Source organism: Echiichthys vipera (assembly GCF_963691815.1).
Source record: "Echiichthys vipera genome assembly, chromosome: 7".
NCBI lineage: Eukaryota > Metazoa > Chordata > Actinopteri > Perciformes > Trachinidae > Echiichthys > Echiichthys vipera.
In genome coordinates, this window is record NC_139832.1 from 24,893,047 (window position 1) to 24,910,712 (window position 17,666).

General features: G+C 41.9%; 2 protein-coding genes across 2 annotated transcripts; one reads left to right on the forward strand and one right to left on the reverse strand.

Moving 5' to 3' along the window:
- The first annotated feature begins 221 nt into the window (after window positions 1-221).
- Window positions 222-4,892, forward strand: ciapin1 (cytokine induced apoptosis inhibitor 1). The gene is made up of 9 exons (XM_083916691.1): window positions 222-250; window positions 1,537-1,773; window positions 1,989-2,132; window positions 2,311-2,390; window positions 2,976-3,135; window positions 3,819-3,901; window positions 3,997-4,112; window positions 4,261-4,342; window positions 4,457-4,892. Exons 2-9 carry the CDS (start codon window positions 1,617-1,619, stop codon window positions 4,565-4,567), a joined length of 933 nt encoding a protein of 310 aa, XP_083772817.1. The 5' UTR covers window positions 222-250; window positions 1,537-1,616; the 3' UTR covers window positions 4,568-4,892.
- A 369-nt stretch (window positions 4,893-5,261) lies between these two features.
- On the reverse strand, window positions 5,262-16,799 carry prmt7 (protein arginine methyltransferase 7). Its single transcript, XM_083916136.1, has 17 exons — window positions 16,592-16,799; window positions 15,336-15,372; window positions 14,818-14,967; window positions 13,840-13,948; window positions 13,556-13,668; window positions 12,820-13,049; window positions 12,542-12,722; window positions 12,335-12,462; window positions 11,261-11,399; window positions 11,091-11,174; window positions 10,964-11,011; window positions 10,765-10,854; window positions 10,411-10,572; window positions 10,111-10,185; window positions 9,668-9,828; window positions 8,829-8,925; window positions 5,262-6,113 (listed from the first exon to the last, which is right to left on the reverse strand). Exons 1-17 carry the CDS (start codon window positions 16,684-16,686, stop codon window positions 5,955-5,957), a joined length of 2,058 nt encoding a protein of 685 aa, XP_083772262.1. The 5' UTR covers window positions 16,687-16,799; the 3' UTR covers window positions 5,262-5,954.
- Between the last annotated feature and the right edge of the window lie 867 nt (window positions 16,800-17,666).

A 17,666-nucleotide genomic window follows, 5' to 3' on the forward strand; every position in this document is an offset into this window, starting at 1 on the left:
GCACACACAATGATTTACCTAATTTGTTTTACAATTACATGATTTGCATGAATTCATCTTTTTCGTTCGTTATCCTTAAAGCAACTGTAATTGTTTTCACCTCTCATCCAAGAGGCTTCATCAGTTCATGTACACAACTGACCAGGCTATTCCCAGCAACAATACCTTTATTTTGAAAATTCAAACCGGAACACACATCTTCCTATTTGTCTAACTTCACACTTCAACTTCCGTCAAGAGCTCGTATGAGGTGAGTGACCGGGTATTAAGTGTTATTTCAATCATTTTAACACCAAATGTTTTCAGAACAACCACACACAAACATGAGTGTATGTTGCGCGTGAGTGGCCGCGTGCTGGACTCTCTCGTTATCATGGACGTGCGCGTGAACTTTAGAAAGAACCGGTGTTTCTGCGTCACGCTTGTTTGCTAACCTATGACCACAGATACACGACCCATGTTCCTTCACCCGTGTCAACAAACAGGGTAACGGGTTCAGTAATTAGCCGCGATACGAGAAATAAGGAACCACATTCTTGACTGTTATGTATCAACGTTATTATGTTTCAACACTGTAGAGAAATAACGGTGACTGAACTGGAGAGAATCCACCAGACCATTACACTGTTAACAATATGCTTTCAAAATCATTATAACTTTACACTATTATTCAAATGGACCAGCAACACACGGCGATCTTTGCTATTATTATGATTTCAACACAATAATCTCAAGGTCATGTCGTTTTTGTTTATGGCACTGACTTCTGTGTTTTTGACGTTTTGATTCGAGGATAAACCGACGTCCCAACCACGGATGCATCATCAGAATCAGAAATACTTTAATAATCCCAGGGGGAAATTATTAAATGTAGACTAGAGCAGGGGTCTGCAACCTTTACTATCAAAAGAGCCATTTTGGCCCCTCTCCTCCACCAGATAAAATGTGTCTGGAGCCGCACAACATATTCTTGTTATTCCTTATTATTATATTACAGCATATAAAGTTTTATATGTAGTTATATGATATATACAACAGTATAGTTTGTTGCAATTTTTGAAATTACAGAACAATAAAGAAAACTGTTGACATTTTATTTCTATTATTACCCGTTCACTAATTTCTCACCACATATCAAGCATACAGGTAAGCCTCATTGTTGGCAGTGAGAGCAAATCTAATCTGTCCTCGCAGAATTAAGCACACAGAAACTGAAGATCAGCCACCTGCAGGGAAATGCACTGGGCCGTACAAAGGAAGTGACGCATGTTTTAGTTTCAAGTAATATTTAAAATATATATATTTTCAGTGTCACAGTATCACCTTGAACTCCAAGATAACAGGTGTTTCCTTGAAACATTGTCCACTGTGCAGAAAATCCTGCGTTATTTATTCCCATGTTATTTTTTGGCAAAAAAAAGGGGGCCGAAGAGCTGCATATGGCCCAAGAGCTGCAGGTTGCAGACCCCTGGACTAGAGCTTGTAATCTGTGATTGCGGATCATTTCCACTAACAGACACGTATCTTTACTTTTAGATCATCTACAGACAGACAGAGAAGGAAGCGAGTTTTGTAAGTAACAACTTCAACAAAGCAGCACGTGTCTCCAGGAAGTCATGGCAGGCCTTGGCATCAAAGCAGGAGACAAAGTGATGCTGGTTTGGACTCAGCCCTCAGCCCCAGCAGCCCTGAAACAATATGTCGAGGAACTGGGAGCCATCGTTGGTGCAGACTGCAAAGTGTCAGTGGAGAACATGGAGAGATTATTGCTGTGTGAGTGGCTCTTGACCTGATTTTAAATTACAATATGCACGATTTTATGTAAAAAAGCACTTGCTTTTTTAGTGTGAATCACACCATGCAAATGCTGTAATTTATCCTGTCAGCATGAATACAATTCTGCCACAAGTGTAACCGTATAACAGTTATTTTACACAGGAACGCATGAATTAAAAGTCAGGAGTAAAATTACCCTCTTCTTTCCCCAGCTACCCATTCAGCATCCACCTTTGACTGGGTGCTTTCTTGCCTCCTGGCTGACAGCTCCACCATCCACAGTTCAGAGACTCTCGCAGAAATGGCCAGAGTGCTCAAACCTGGTGGGAAGCTGGTTCTGGATGAAGCAGTTACAGGTGAAGTCTTAGAATGATATGCACCCTCAGTCACCTGATGCCACTAAAATGGCAAAGAAATCATCCATTAATGTTATTTATTTCATGTGTCAGGTGTCTTTATCCACAAGGTCACTGTGCTGCACTGATGAGGCTGTAGCTCTGATTGTGTTTGACATGTTTCTTCTCTGTGTTCCAGGAGCTGAGGCGCAGAGTGTGAGGACGGCTGAGAAACTGATGTCAGCTCTGAAGTTGTCTGGCTTCATGTCAGTGACAGAGGTGCGTCAGTGGGCTCACACACAAAGAGCGTGAAACTTAAAAACGTGCCTCCTTGTCTGCAAATGTGAGCTTGTCGTTTCCATTAGGGATCGACCGATATGGATTTTTTAGGGCAGATGCCGATTTTTTTCATCAGCCTCAGCCGATGACTGATACAGACTGCCGACTTTCTTGAACCGATATTTGGAGACGATACAACTTTTGCTTCCTCATTTTACATCATTAAAATGAGACAATGATGATAACAAATGTTACGAGTCTCAATTTTTTTTAAAAAAAGTAACGTTTCTTGAATTTAAAAAAGGCGTCTCAAGCACACAGAGCTGCCTGTGGACGCCTGTCTGTAAACAATGCCGGGAAAAAAAAGGTGAACACAGCAGCCCGCATCGGCCGATAGGATACACCTAAAAAAAGCAAATATCGGCCGATCATATTGGCTGGCCGATGTATCGGTCTACCACTAGTTTCCATGCTGGAAGATGTTCTAAATCTCTAATCTATCAAATTCATTCAATATTGGGGGACATCCCTTTACAGAATGTCCCCTTTTTCACCTGCTGACCCTCTTGCTTCCTGTCCATCCAGATTAGTAAAGCAAATCTGAGTCCTGAGGCGCTGAGCTCCCTCAGGACGGCCACTGGTTATCAAGGAAACACTCTGTCGAGAGTCCGTGTATCTGCCTCCAAACCCAGCTTCGAGGTGGGATCGTCCAGCCAGATTAAACTATCATTCGGGAAAAAGCCAGGTATTTTTATTATCGCAGTTTGTTTGTTTCTTCTAAGCGTGTTTTTGTCTACAACTGTTTAAGTCAAAGCCACATCACTCTTGTGTCCGTTGGGAGGTTTGTTCATTGGTCTGTCACATGAGATGCTTCTGAATCCACTGGTCACTGAAACTACCATGTGTGTCTTAAATGTCAAAATGACTCTGACTGACCAAAGGGGGGGGGGGGGGGGGGGGCTCTACTACACAGGTTAAGGAAAAACACGATAACTACTCACATTGTATTCTATTTTCCATCAGTTTCAGTTTGCAGAGATAGTTGACATTATACTAATGCAATTGTCCGACATACTTAAAAATATAAATGAGCTCCAATTTCACTCTGTGCAGCTGCTTGTGGAGTTGTTGATAGTTAAATGGCCATGTGGACATGAAGCTTTGTACTGTGCACACATGCAGCTCTTCTTACTTCACAAGACCTGGATGCAAAAACTGACAGCAGATTTTATACCATATCTTTTATCACTAGTCATTGATCTCATTCGTTTGAGAGGTCCTTCTTTCAAACGTATTTTTTTCAGTTAAAGTCTATTATTAACATCAATATGTGTGTCGTTTTTTGAAGGTATTATGTAAAGTCATTAGGTTGCATATTTGTATTCACTGATGTAACTCACGAGCTGTCCTGTACACAAACATCTGTAGTTTCAGCGGAGAAACCTGCTCTGGACCCCAACACTGTCAAAATGTGGACACTATCAGCCAATGACATGGACGATGATGATGTGGTGAGTTATGGATAATACAGTATGTAATACAGTCATTAAATACTAGTAGCTTGCGCAGCACTTACTCTTGGGTCTTTTTTGTCCCTTGTCTCTAGGATCTGGTTGACTCTGACGCTCTGCTGGATGAAGATGACTTGAAGAAGCCAGACCCAGCTTCTCTTAAAGCACCCAGCTGTAGAGAAGCGGGCAAGAAGAAAGCCTGCAAGAACTGGTGAGGTCATCACACAGATGTTTTTAAAGCGTAGACACAAGCATGTCCTACTTGTGTGGGATTGTAGCTGTGGTAGAAGATTAAAAATATCATTTATCTGAGCTTTGAAAAGCGTTTAAACATGATGTGATGCACGCTGTTTGTGCAGCTCATGTGGTCTTGCTGAGGAGTTGGAGCAGGAGAGTAAAGGAAAACAGAAGACTAACCTACCAAAATCGTCTTGTGGAAGTGTGAGTATATTTCTGTTGTTTTATATGTTCACTTACTCCTTTTTCCTCTCTTTTCACGCTAACCTGTTTTGAAGCACTTATTATTTAAATGGTCGTCTTTTCTCCACGTGGCAGTGTTACCTGGGTGACGCGTTCCGATGTGCCAGCTGTCCGTACGCCGGGATGCCAGCGTTCAAGCCAGGAGAAAAGATTATGTTGGACAACAAGACGCTGACAGATGCTTGAAACACTGGATTTCACACCTCATGCCGCTCATGCTTCAAAATATTACATTCCTTTCTTTTCCATCGACCCGTAGACACCCCTGGAGACATGATTCCTGCTTACTCCAGTTTTTTTGCTCTGAAAACAAAGCAGAAAACTGCTTTTGGAGTGGACGTCACTGCAGATGTGATGGGGACTTCTGCCTGTTTGTCTGCTCACTGAAATGCGTTTGAAACACGTCTGATTTTCTCAGTGATTCATCAACACTGATTGCAATGCCTACATGAACCAAAATGTTCACTGAGAGTTTTGAGTGTATCAATGAGCGAGAGTTGAATAAAATAAGAGCAATGCACCGACATGCAGTTTTACTCTTGCCGTTAATTAAGCCAATTATGGTGAGTTACTTCTGGGGTTTCTAGTACATTAAAGCACTGAAATGATTTTTTTTTGTTCTTTTCACTTTAAGTTCTATTTACAGCTGACCATTGATACATTTACAGTAAATAGTACATAATCAATTCAAGCATACAGAGAGCCTTAGAAACTGTCCAATTCAAGCTTATTTATATACATACAGCCAAACAGTGTGGCAATAAGATGTTTACTTTGTGTTTCATTTTAGTACAATACACTAAAGCCGGACTTCGGTTTGTAGGCATCCCATTTATTTCACTGAATGTGGTCAAAAGTCATCAGATGGTACATCCTCATATGTATCAGCACATTACTCCATCACTGTTGTAACAGTGTAACAGTGCCACAAACAATTGCAATATCACACATAAATATTAGATTTGAAGAGCTCAGCAGTGATGTCGCTGCCCTGCTCGTCCCTGCAGTCTGTTATTTAAAAACAGGTAAACATCCTTCATGGAGACTTGGCAATAATGATACCAAACACTGGACAACCACTATAAAACTTTATAAAACGTTTCAATAACACATTTGGCTTTTGTGTTCATTCACAAAAACAGCGCGTTATCTCTGATATTCCGCCTTAATGACCCTTTTTTGAATCCCCATTTTGCATCCCTTAATGCACTGAAATGAATGATCATGCATCAGTTAGTGACACCCACCTTGGATGTGCTAGATTTAGTTGAATTATTTATTGTAGAATTGCTAACAACCTTGTTAGCTTCTTATAGGAACCCCCTAACATTCTTTTTTATAATTATTTTGTTCACCATTGCTAACATTCTGGGATGTGGGGGCCGTTTCCTGTTCGCAGTATCAAAACACTGAATTCTGAACTAGTTTTTGGGATAATAATGATCACATCATCATTGCCGGCTTCAGTCAGATCAATAAAACCATACCAGCTGAACCACAGATGTTAAAAATGAAACACACAAACAGTAGCCTGAGGTAAAAGTGCAGCATTGTCTGTTCTTCTGTCTGCACATCACTGAGACTCGACGCTGAAGTCCATCTTAATGTCTCCTAAACTGGGTTCAAAGGTGAAGCTGTAAGACACCGCGGCTCTGCCGTCACCGGAGCTCTCCCACGGTGACCGTAAAAAATACACTCCCTGTTTCCTGTGTCGACTCCACTCACACTCACCCTGCAAGAAGGACAAAGAACACAGAAAATTATTGATGATTGCTTTTGATTTGACAACAAACTGGAATGACTTGACAGGTACAGACATTAAATCTGAAGTGAATATAACCTTGTACAGTATTGTTAAACTTGGTTTCAAGGACATTCTTCTTGGTGATGTTAGATAACCTAAGATTACCATCGATCAATCTATCCAAAAAGCAAATAGCTTTAGTGATCAAAGAGCTACTGTGAGGTATTGAACCTCCAACCTGTTCAATGGAACAGCTCAGTGATCAGATATTGGAAAACTGCAATCACTACAGATAATGTGCAAAGCAGAGATAAGCCGGGGAAGATTAAAAATGCTATAACACACAATACAGATTATCTAAACTATATCGAGATATATATATATATATATATATATACAGTGAAGAAAATAAGTATTTGAACACTCTGCTATTTTGCAAGTTCTCCCACTTCATGGAGGGGTCTGAAATTTTCATGGTAGGTCCATGTCCACTGTGTGAGAGATAATCTAAAAAGAAAAACCCAGAAATCACAATCTATGATTTTCTAACAATTTATTCGTGTGATACAGCTGAAAATAAGTATTTGAACACCAACGTTAATATTTGGTAGAGTAGCCTTTGTTTGCAATTACAGAGGTCAAACGTTTCCTGTAGTTCTTCACCAGGTTTGTACAGACTGCAGGAGGGATTTTGGCCCACTCCTCCACACAGATCTTCTCTAGATCAGTCAGGTTTCTGGGCTGTCGCTGAGAAACACGGAGTTTCAGCTCCCTCCAAAGATTTTCAATTGGATTTAGGTCTGGAGACTGGCTAGGCCACTCCAGAACCTTGATATGCTTCTTACGAAGCCACTCCTTGGTTTTCCTGGCTGTGTGCTTTGGGTCATTGTCATGTTGGAAGATCCAGCCACGACTCATCTTCAATGATCTGACTGAGGGAAAGAGGTTGTTCCCCAAAATCTCACAATACATGGCTGCAGTCATCCTCTCCTTAATACAGTACAGTCGTCCTGTCCCATGAGCAGAAAAACACCCCCAAAGCATGATGCTACCACCCCCATGCTTCACAGTAGGGATGGTGTTCTTGGGATGGTACGCATCATTCTTCTTCCTCCAAACACGCTTAGTGGAATTATGACCAAAAAGGTCCATTTTGGTCTCATCTGACCACAAAACTTTCTCCCATGACTCCTCTGGATCATCCAAATGGTCATTGGCAAACTTAAGACGGGCCTTAACATGTGCTGGTTTAAGCAGGGGAACCTTCCGTGCCATGCATGATTTCAAACCATGACGTCTTAGTGTATTACCAACAGTGACCATGGAAACGGTGGTCCCAGCTCTTTTCAGGTCATTGACCAAGTCCTGCTGTGTAGTTCTGGGCTGATTCCTCACCTTTCTTAGCATCATTGAGACCCCACGAGGTGATATCTTGCATGGGGCTCCACTCTGATTGAGATAGACCGTCATGTTTAGCTTCTTCCATTTTCTAATGATTGCTCCAACAGTGGACCTTTTTTCACCAAGCTGCTTGGCAATTTCGCCGTAGCCCTTTCCAGCATTGTGGAGTTGTACAATTTTGTCTCTGGTGTCTTTGGACAGCTCTTTGCTCTTAGCCATGCTGAATGTTTGGGTCTTACTGATTGTATGGGGTGGACAGGTGTCTTTATGCAGCTAACGACCTCACACAGGTGCATCTGATTCAGGATAATACAGTGGAGTGGAGGCGGACTTTTAAAGGCGGACTAACAGGTCTTTGAAGGTCAAAATTCTAGCTGATAGACAGGTGTTCAAATACTTATTTTCAGCTGTATAACACAAATAAATTGTTAAAAAATCATGGGAGCTGAAACTCCGTGTTTCTCAGCGACAGCCCAGAAACCTGACTGATCTAGAGAAGATCTGTGTGGAGGAGTGGGCCAAAATCCCTCCTGCAGTCTGTACAAACCTGGTGAAGAACTACAGGAAACGTTTGACCTCTGTAATTGCAAACAAAGGCTACTCTACCAAATATTAACGTTGGTGTTCAAATACTTATTTTCAGCTGTATCACACGAATAAATTGTTAGAAAATCATAGATTGTGATTTCTGGGTTTTTCTTTTTAGATTATCTCTCACACAGTGGACATGGACCTACCATGAAAATTTCAGACCCCTCCATGATTTCTAAGTGGGAGAACTTGCAAAATAGCAGAGTGTTAAAATACTTATTTTCATCACTGTATATATATATATATATATATATATATATATATATATATATATATATATATATATATATATATATATATATATATATATATATATATATATATATATATATATAACATTTACTTAAACAACCAGTCGACTAATCGATTAGTCAAACAAAAAACTATTAAAAAGCAACTCTTTTGATAATCAATGAATGATCTGAGTGAAAGAAAAACCACACATTTGATACTATCAGCGATGTGACTGTGAGGTTTGGCTGTTTTTCTGTGTTTTATGTCATTGTTATTTGGATAGCTTTGGACTGTTGGTTGGACAAATGAGCAATCAGCAATGTAATTAATTAAGAAAATAATGTGTTAGTTGCAGCCCTAATTCCACATATGTGATTAGACAGATTGAGACAACAAAAGACCCAAAATACAGCAAGTGAGAAAAGCTCAGGGTACAAAGATGATCAGTACGTTAAAGAGAGGTGACGGCTGTGATACCTGCTCACTGATTGGTCCAATCAGACCTGCACTGACAGTGATGTCATCAGTAAGGTGATACTCCATCCACAAAGCAACACCGTGGCAACGACCAGACCTGAAAAGAGAGAGTTAAGTGTGCAATGAGAATGTGTTGTTTCAGTCTGAGGGGGGAAAGTTCAGTCCATCTGTGGGAGCTCTGTTCACATCTGTAGAGCCATCATACACCAAACGAGGCAGCTGGCTGCTGCTGTTCAGTCTCAATGTCTCACAATGGTAGGAGGTCTCAGATTCCTAAAACACTTATCACATAATCAACCAGTTGCACTTTTATTCAAATTACAACTGTATTGTTTGTAGAGGGAGAAATTAAATTCTTTATGTGACGAAACATCTGATTCTGTTTGAAACTCGGCCAGTAGAGGAGGTCTGGGCCTAGTGGTACCAAATCAGTGGCCTGCCACCTTTATTCAGCCCAGTGCCACAGAATATAAAAGCCACTGCTTCCGTTACGCCCCACAGTGACACAAAGTGCAATCATTTGGCCTTTTAACTAATCAGACCAAGCTACATGACGTATTTAGAACATTCTGGTTTGTTTTTAACCTGAGCGTGAGGAAGTTTTGAAGTTTTTGATGACACTGATTTTGGTCCTCAACCCAACATCAGTGGGCTTTAGACTGACATAAAGGACATATAAGGAAAACATCTATATATGAATTACCTTTTTGGTGTAAATGAAGGATCAGTATACCCCTAAGTAGATATCATGTGTGTGTACTGTATACCTTAGAATTATCCAGCTTTTCAGCTTTGGTATTTGGTTCTTGATCTTACACAGGGAAAAAAAAACTCAGTACCTTATAAAAGGCAGTGAGCCCTGACTGCTGATTGGCTGTTGAGGGACGCACTGTGTGAAGTCAAAGGACATGACGACTGTGGACTGGGTCAGAGCGCGACACGGGTACTCCCAGAGAGGGTGGGGCTCCGCCTCACGGGACTCACGGAAATCCAGAGACCGCTGAAGGGACAGATGAGGTGAGTCATTTATAAAATATTCATAATTTCAAAATACAGGATTTTAGAAAAACAGCAAAGTTAGAAAGACATCCTACAGAGCGCAGATGTCCTGTGCAAGACAAGATGAACACACCAACTCAAATATTGCAGGTGTCCACCTTCTGTCATGAATTTACTCTTACGGATTCTGTTTTCTGATTAAGACATTTCTGATAAAAATATACAAGGTTACGCTGGACGTAAAAACTAGCCCTGAAGAAAAACAAATGCATAAAAACATTACCTGGACCATTTCATCCATGGGTGTGACATCGAAGCCTTCACATGTTCCACACGGAGCTCTTATCCTCCACAAATCCTAACAAACACGGAAAGGACAACACTAGTTCAACAGGGACTTATCTTTACCTTTAATTACAACTATTCTATTATAAGGTGTCAATTTAGCCATCTAGAACTTTGCATTAAGGATCTTAAAAAAAGAGGACTGAAATATCCTAACACAAGTCATGAGGATTTTTATAAAGAAGATGGAGAAATCAGTCCTACGCAAAACCCTGACCCTTATTCCCCTCCGTCTCACCTGGAACTCTACAGCCACCATGTGAAGTGTGGCGGAGCAGGGCAAGATGGTGGCATTGGGCCGGAGAAGACCCGCCAGGGCGGTCCGGCAGTACCAGAAGAACAGGGAGTGCCAGGGCAGGAGGCTGGTGCTGAAGTACGGTTCGCCCATCAGGACTGAGATCTGTAGGGGAGATGCTTCATGCTCACACCACTGAGATACACATTTCTGATGTGGTAATTCTGACTGTAACAGCCTGTGAGTCTGACATAAAGATGTACTGTTTCACACTGTGAATTATAAAAAATATTGATGAGTGCAGCTCTACAGCCATTATGTGTAGGCCACACGACTGAAGGCCTGTTCCAAAGGTACCTGTTCCCCTTCGAGATCACTGCTGGTCAGCTGCTTAGGCCTGATCTCCAGTAGCTCAACAGCGTCTTTCATCGAGTTGGCTTCCAACACCTGCAGAGGAAAATGCGGAGTGTCAGCACTTTTTTAAACTGCTTGCGTTTTTGTAACAAGATCCAAAAAAGTGTAAAAAAATATCACGACTGTCTGTCACTTTACTTACCTGCTCAATAACCTGTTTAGACATTCTGGAGTTTTCCAAACCGTAGACCTAAGAAAATAAAAAGACAACAGAGTCTGAGCGTGGTGTTTGAAGTACAATATGTCCCCACATGGTCAAAGCAGTGTACCTTCTTGGCTCCGATCATGTGAGCAAACACAGGGAGCAGACTTCCATCGCTGACGCCAAGACACACACTGTCCTCCCTCAGAACCTGGAGTTAGAACAGCAGGTAATCAGAGAACAATCACATATCCATGAATTTGCCGATGGCTTGCATTCTCACGTGCCTTCACTTACACTGCGCAGCGCACTGACGTAGCTCTCTGTGCGCCGTCTGTCGTTGAGTTCCCCGAAACGTGGTCGAGTCCAAACCAGGTGAGCCTGGCAGGTACAACAGGGCCGAGAGGAAAGAGCCGCAGTCTGTGAGTCCTGCTGGCTGAGGACAGCAACACACACACCATTTAGAACAGAGGTCTGCGGCGTTTTTCAGGTCAAGGACCCCTTAGCAGAAAGAGAAACTGACTCCCTACGCCATATATTCAGTCACTCAGGTCAGCTGACCAGATGTTTCTGATAGTCCCAAGGTGAAGGTTTAAGCACAGAGGAGATTGTGCATTGTGTAGTTGAAGCCTCCAAACTCTGGAAGAAGTTGCCTCTGCATGTTAGACTGCCTGTTTTTAAATCCTGTCTTAAAACACACTTTTATTCCTTGGCTTATAGCTCAGTACAAGAGTAGCCTTTCATTGTCTTTTGACTGTTAAACTGTTCTTTGTGGGATTTTTTTATTGTGTTTTTATTTTATTGTGCTTTTACTACATTTGATTATACAGCACTTTGGTCAACTGTTGTTGCTTTTAAATGTGCTTTCTAAATACATTTGATTTGATATTGTATAAAATTGAGTTACATATTAAACTGGGCCTACAGTAATGTGTAGGGCAGCCTAAAGCCTATACACACACCTAACCCTAACCCTTAATGGTTGACATTCATATATTTATGACTCCTGTTCTAATGTTTAACATACATGTGGAAGCTTAACTGCATCTGTGGATGGCTACCTTACGTAAAGGCCAGTCAGCCTATCATCAATATTAAATGTTTTTTTCCCCACTAATATACCAATGTATCTTTGCTAACGGTATGTTGGATTCATGCCAATGTGTATTTTCAAAACTTCAAAAAATAAAAAATAATTTTAGGCATGCCACAGAGCATGATAGGATGTTAATTGTTAAATTTTATAATGTAGCACACATGTATGGAGGCATCTGCACATTGGGTTTGTGTTGCACAGAGCTGCAGGAGACGCAGACTCAAAGGGTATTTCTAAAGTAAAGCAGAAAACATACAGTATGTGGTGTCTGATACCTGTGAGACTGCAGGCTGTACCACAGACTGTAGTCATCATGGCAGACGGTCAGACTCAGCTCGTCTCCCTCTGTCACTCTGCTCTCCACAGGCAGGAAGTACACACTCTGCATCCAGTGGTCCCGCCACTGAAACACACCACAGCGATCAGCAGGGGTGGATAGGAGCCTGACTGCACACATCATAACATCGTGTCCTATAACTCACTGGAGCCATCTTTGGCTGTGTGTATGTCCAGCCGGGAGCCATGCTGCACACAATGCTCCCGCTGGGGTCCATGTCGAGGTCCCACCATGACAGGACTACCTGGGCCCGACCGCCGGACTGAGCCACAAACTGGGAGGAGTGGGAGCGGAATGCACTGCTCACTGGCTTACTGAAATCCACACTGAGAGAGAGGGATGAAGTGCAGAGGGAGGGAAAGCAAGTTGAGACCAGATGTTGAGAGAAAACAATTACGGAGGACACGTTTCTCACTCTCATACCTGAACATGGTGCAGAGAGGACCGAGCGGGGCGAAGCTGTGAGGAGACACCTGGCTCAGCTGGATGTCACACACCGAATGAGCTCCAGCGCACTGGCCCACGGCAGGCGGTGGAACCAGGCGGGCGCCCTCCACCTCCACCGGCTGCAGCTGAGCCCAGCTCCACAGCAGCTCCGACTCCACCAGCTGGGCGTAGACAGTGGCCCGGTGAGGGACTGCCTCACAACCCTCCTGCAGGGTGGAAGGACACAAGGAGACGGCACTGAGCACCAACTAAGATTCTACATTTCACCCACGCTGTCTGCAGTCTGACTTAGCCACAATGAGTGGAACTGATTTCTCGAGTATTAAACTAGGGCTGCGAAAATAAGTCATAACGTTGAATATCGCAATTATGAAATTACTTGGGATATATTAACATTTTCAGTGTACTCAGACCTGCATTTGTGCTGCTTTCAGAATACTGCTAACATACAACAAACTGCCTAGTGATGTAATCATTTCCAACTTTATTCTATTGAACAAACTGAACAACGAGCTGAGCACAAAAGAGTGATAGTTAGGTTTTAAAAATGCTGTTTTCTAATGATACTCTGTTTCAAATAATTCAGAAAAATCTTTTGTCTTTCGCAATTTACTGTGCAGCCCAATATTTAAAAAAAGTCCATGACCAGTGTGAAGCCTGCAGACTAAAGTTACACATTAACATGTAATTACACACACACGCACACACACACCTGGACCAGGTTTTGGTGAGCATGTTCATAGCTGGGCAGGGCTCCTTCACCTATCAGCTCTGTATCAAACAGTTCTGTGATCAGAACATTGGCCTTCATTTGCATATCTCCATCTGTATTCAATGACAAACAAAACACACATCTTATCACAACAGACACACTAACAAACACCGCGTTCTTGTTAATTTCGTATTATCAAAAATCACAGATGTGTGCAAATTCCACCAGACAAGAGACAGAAGCAAAGTGAAACCAATATTATATAATAATAATAATATAGTGACCTGGCCCCACAGTGACATCAGTGGAGTGTTTGTTAATAATCTTGATCTTTTCAGAGAAGCCGTTCTTCTCCACAATGCACTGTGCTGCCTCAGACATGGGCTTAAAGACCTGCAGACACAAAGGAAACAGAGAGGACACCTGAGGCAGTCTGGGACCTGGGTCATGCAGCACTAATGTCCAATCACGTCGAGGTGATTCAGCATGCCTGCTAACATGTCTAAGAGCTCGATAAGTCCTTTTTCCAGTGCAAACTTGCTCTAGACTGAAAATAAGTGCAGTGCACAGCTGTGTTTACAGTGGGAAAAAACATCCAAAGCACTGATACATATGGTCAGTTATTCATTGGTTACATATTATATTTAAATTACACAAAATATTGATACCTGATGTGTTTTTCCTGAGAACCCATATTTTAGTTTGTCAACAAAGCTCCTACGCCCCTCCCGGGGTCACCCTACGTGTAGAAATTATTTTTCCCGCTGTTGCCTCTGCCCATTGTTATGAATTAATAAAGAGGTGAGCAGAATAGTTTAGTAGGTGTCCTGATTTACATGTTAGCTTAAACATATTGACCTTTATGCTAACTCTTTTATGTGTGTTATCTAACTTTCTAGGAGTTAACACGATGTCTCATTGATGATTCTGTTTGATTTTACGTGTAAGTGTGTCAGAATAAAAGGAGACCTACAAAGAGATCCTGTTGGCCTCAGGCAATCATTTCCACAACACAGTGCAGATAAACCGACAACCCTGGCCACACCGGTTACACATATTGTATGTATGTATATCGTTTGCAGAGCATCAAGTAAATCTCCTACAATTTCAATCAGAAAGCGCAGTAAAACACTCCTTTTCAGCCTGGTGTTAAGTTACTTTTAAAAGAACAGAAGTTGCTAAACAGTGGAAATATGAGGTCAAATGGAGAAATGGCTACTGTCAGTGTCAGTGTAAAGCACATACAGTACGAGCTGCTCTACCTCTACAGCATAGCAGAAGTCCGCTCCAGCAGTGAGAGCCATCATGGACAGGAGGCCTGTTCCTGTCCCGATGTCCAGGACGATGACCTTCTCACCACGAGCCTTTACTCTGGCTACAGCTGCCCGGATGCCCTGGTAGTACTTCTCATTCTGGAGGCAGAAAGTACATCACATGCATGAGTGCTGAAGAAGTATGAGAATGCTCTGCAGACAGATTTGTGATGCCATTTAACCAGAGTATAACAACAGTATGTGTGTTTTCATTATTATTAGAGGACTATAGTCTTTTGTTTGGACGTGAAAGATTCTACATCATCTTTAAGTATGTCGATTTTTGATACTTTGAAAAACAAAACAAAAAACAATTACATACAGACGGCACCCTATCATCTAAAAGTTATCTTGAATTGGTTAGAACTTTATTACCACAGAAAACGACTTTGTTACAAACGTGGGTCATATCAGACTGTTTATGACTGAATTCAGCAGAGGCTGATGTCATCTTCTCCAACACTCACCCTGTCATGGTCATGCAGCATATCCGCATAACAGGACCTGAAAGATAAACAAGCTAAACTGATCAACAGGACAACAGATTCAGACGGACCAGTGCTGCTATTGATGCTTTTGTTTAAGTCACTTTTTATTCATATCAATATCAGCGGGGGCGGGTCTAGAGAAGCTTTTGCTTCTCCCGCTTTCCCTTTCGGTCATCTTAATTGTAAACCAAGATACTGTGTGATGATGATTTATCTAACTGACATGCTCCAAATAAACAAATAAATAATATCAATAATATCCCCATGTACCATCAGATTTACATGAAACACCTAACTGATAAAGATCTGGCAGGGTTTTGATTCTTTTTTAACAAAGGGTATAACAGAATTACATTTCTATAATATTGTGATATGTTACTCCAAAGACCTTTCAACAGAATTCCATTACTAGGCAACAGCCTTGGTCCTTGTTAACTTCCTGTCAGCTGATGGCATTCACATTCACTTAAGAGGAAATAAACTTGGACATATTTAGAATGTTTATGTTTACATCTTTGAAAATGTTTACCATAGCTTGTTATGGATATATCACTATAGGGGCTGGGTTTAAAAACTGGTTTTATAACTGAAAATCCCTTAATCGAATCAAATTGACTCTGGAAATCAGTGGTAATACCATAGGGTAACACTCAGACCTCATCACTACTGCTGTGTGTTGGTGATAATTAACAAGAAATGTCTGTACAGACAGTTGCTAGAGTACAAACTTCCTGTTCAGTAACTGGTCACATTCCTGGTGTCAGTGTTATTTATTAATGTAAAACTACTGTTAGATCTTTTAAACTGTCAAATATTGTTATTTATCATCATCGGTCAGATTATAGTGCTGATAATTACATGAGGAACACAAGGATACAGCCCTTTACAAAGATGTACACATAAACCTTCTAAATGTGTCCTACTTTATTTCCTGTCGCAGCGAATGTGAATGGCATCCGCTGACAGGAAGTAAACAAGGACCAAGGCTGCTGCCGAGCAATGTTTTTCCATTAAAAAAGTCTCTGAAAAAGTTTTTTGACAAACTGAAGATTCTTTCTGAATTCAACTCTTCTCTTCAGCACAGAAAACACGTTTTCACTGTCTGCTTCCATGGTTTTGTCATTTTTCAGAGGGCTCATAACGCACTTCCGTGTTGTTACTTTATTCTATTTCTAAGGAGACAACATCCACGCGTGTGCAGCCTCTCTGTGCTGGGATGCTAGGCTCGGAGCTACCTGGCTATCTCCTGGTGGTAGTCGTACTCCTCGCTCTCCTCCACCCAGTCTAAAGCTCCGGTGCTCGGGTTGGCTCTCCCGCAGAAGGTCTTCATCTCTGCCGCAGCTGTTCCAACACTCCGGTGCGATGTTCGGCTAAAAAAACGTGCCTTTACCAGAATATTCTACACAGGTCTGAAAGTAAACTCGATTAGTGAAGCAGCGTTGGTCCGACGGGCGCGGCCATCTTTCCCAGTAACGTCACACTGGGTCACGTGACTGTTTTTTCTTGTTAGCAACAGTATAATATCTAATTCATGTACATTTTTACACTCTGCTTTTTTCTGTTAATCTGAAAATGTGAAAATTACAATGGCTTAATAATTTAGCAATTAAAACAAACTTTATTATATTCTTGTTGTAATTATATGTAATAGCAGCAGCAGCAGCAAAGTGAATGGCAAACAGAAAAAGCATCAACAAGAAGATAGAACAATAGATTGTAGGAAATATAGAAAAATATCAACAGTATAAATACGAAATATTAAATTTAAGAATATCAGGGATAATATATACAATATTTTTCATCTCATCTCATCTTCAACTGCTTATCCGGGGTCGGGTCGCGGTGGCAGCAGCTCTAGCAGGGACCCCAAACTTCCCTTTCCCGGGCCACATTAACCAGCTCTAACTGGGGCTGAGGCGTTCCCAGGCCAGTGTGGAAATATAATCTCTCCACCTAGTCCTGGGTCTTCCCCGAGGCCTCCTCCCAGCTGGACGTGCCTGGAACACCTCCCGCCCGAACCACCTCAACTGGCTCCTTTCAACGTGAAGGAGCAGCGGCTCTACTCCGAGTTCCTCACAGATGGCTGAACTCCAGCCCCCCTCCTGACAAAACCCATTTCGGCCGCTTTTACCCGCGACCTCGTTCTTTCGGTCATGACCCAACTTTCATGACCATAGGTGAGGGTAGGAACGAAGATTGACCGGTAGATCGAGAGCTTTGCCTTCCGGCTCAGCTCTCTTTTCGTCACAACGGTGCGGTAGAGCGACTGCAACACCAGTCCATTTATAGTAATAATAGTAGATGAAAGTC

Bases quoted from the DNA above. Each gene is read 5' to 3' on its own strand.
- ciapin1 (XM_083916691.1), top strand. From the start codon at position 1,617: ATGGCAGGCCTTGGCATCAAAGCAGGAGACAAAGTGATGCTGGTTTGG. The intron at 1,774-1,988 runs GTGAGTGGCTCT...TTCTTTCCCCAG, and splicing joins CATGGAGAGATTATTGCTGT to CTACCCATTCAGCATCCACC. The intron at 2,391-2,975 runs GTGCGTCAGTGG...CTGTCCATCCAG, and splicing joins GCTTCATGTCAGTGACAGAG to ATTAGTAAAGCAAATCTGAG.
- prmt7 (XM_083916136.1), bottom strand. From the start codon at position 16,686: ATGAAGACCTTCTGCGGGAGAGCCAACCCGAGCACCGGAGCTTTAGAC. The intron at 8,926-9,667 runs GTACTGAGTTTT...CTCTCTTTTCAG, and splicing joins GGCTCACTGCCTTTTATAAG to GTCTGGTCGTTGCCACGGTG. The intron at 6,114-8,828 runs GTATCACAGCCG...TCCTTCTTGCAG, and splicing joins TTGGACCAATCAGTGAGCAG to GGTGAGTGTGAGTGGAGTCG.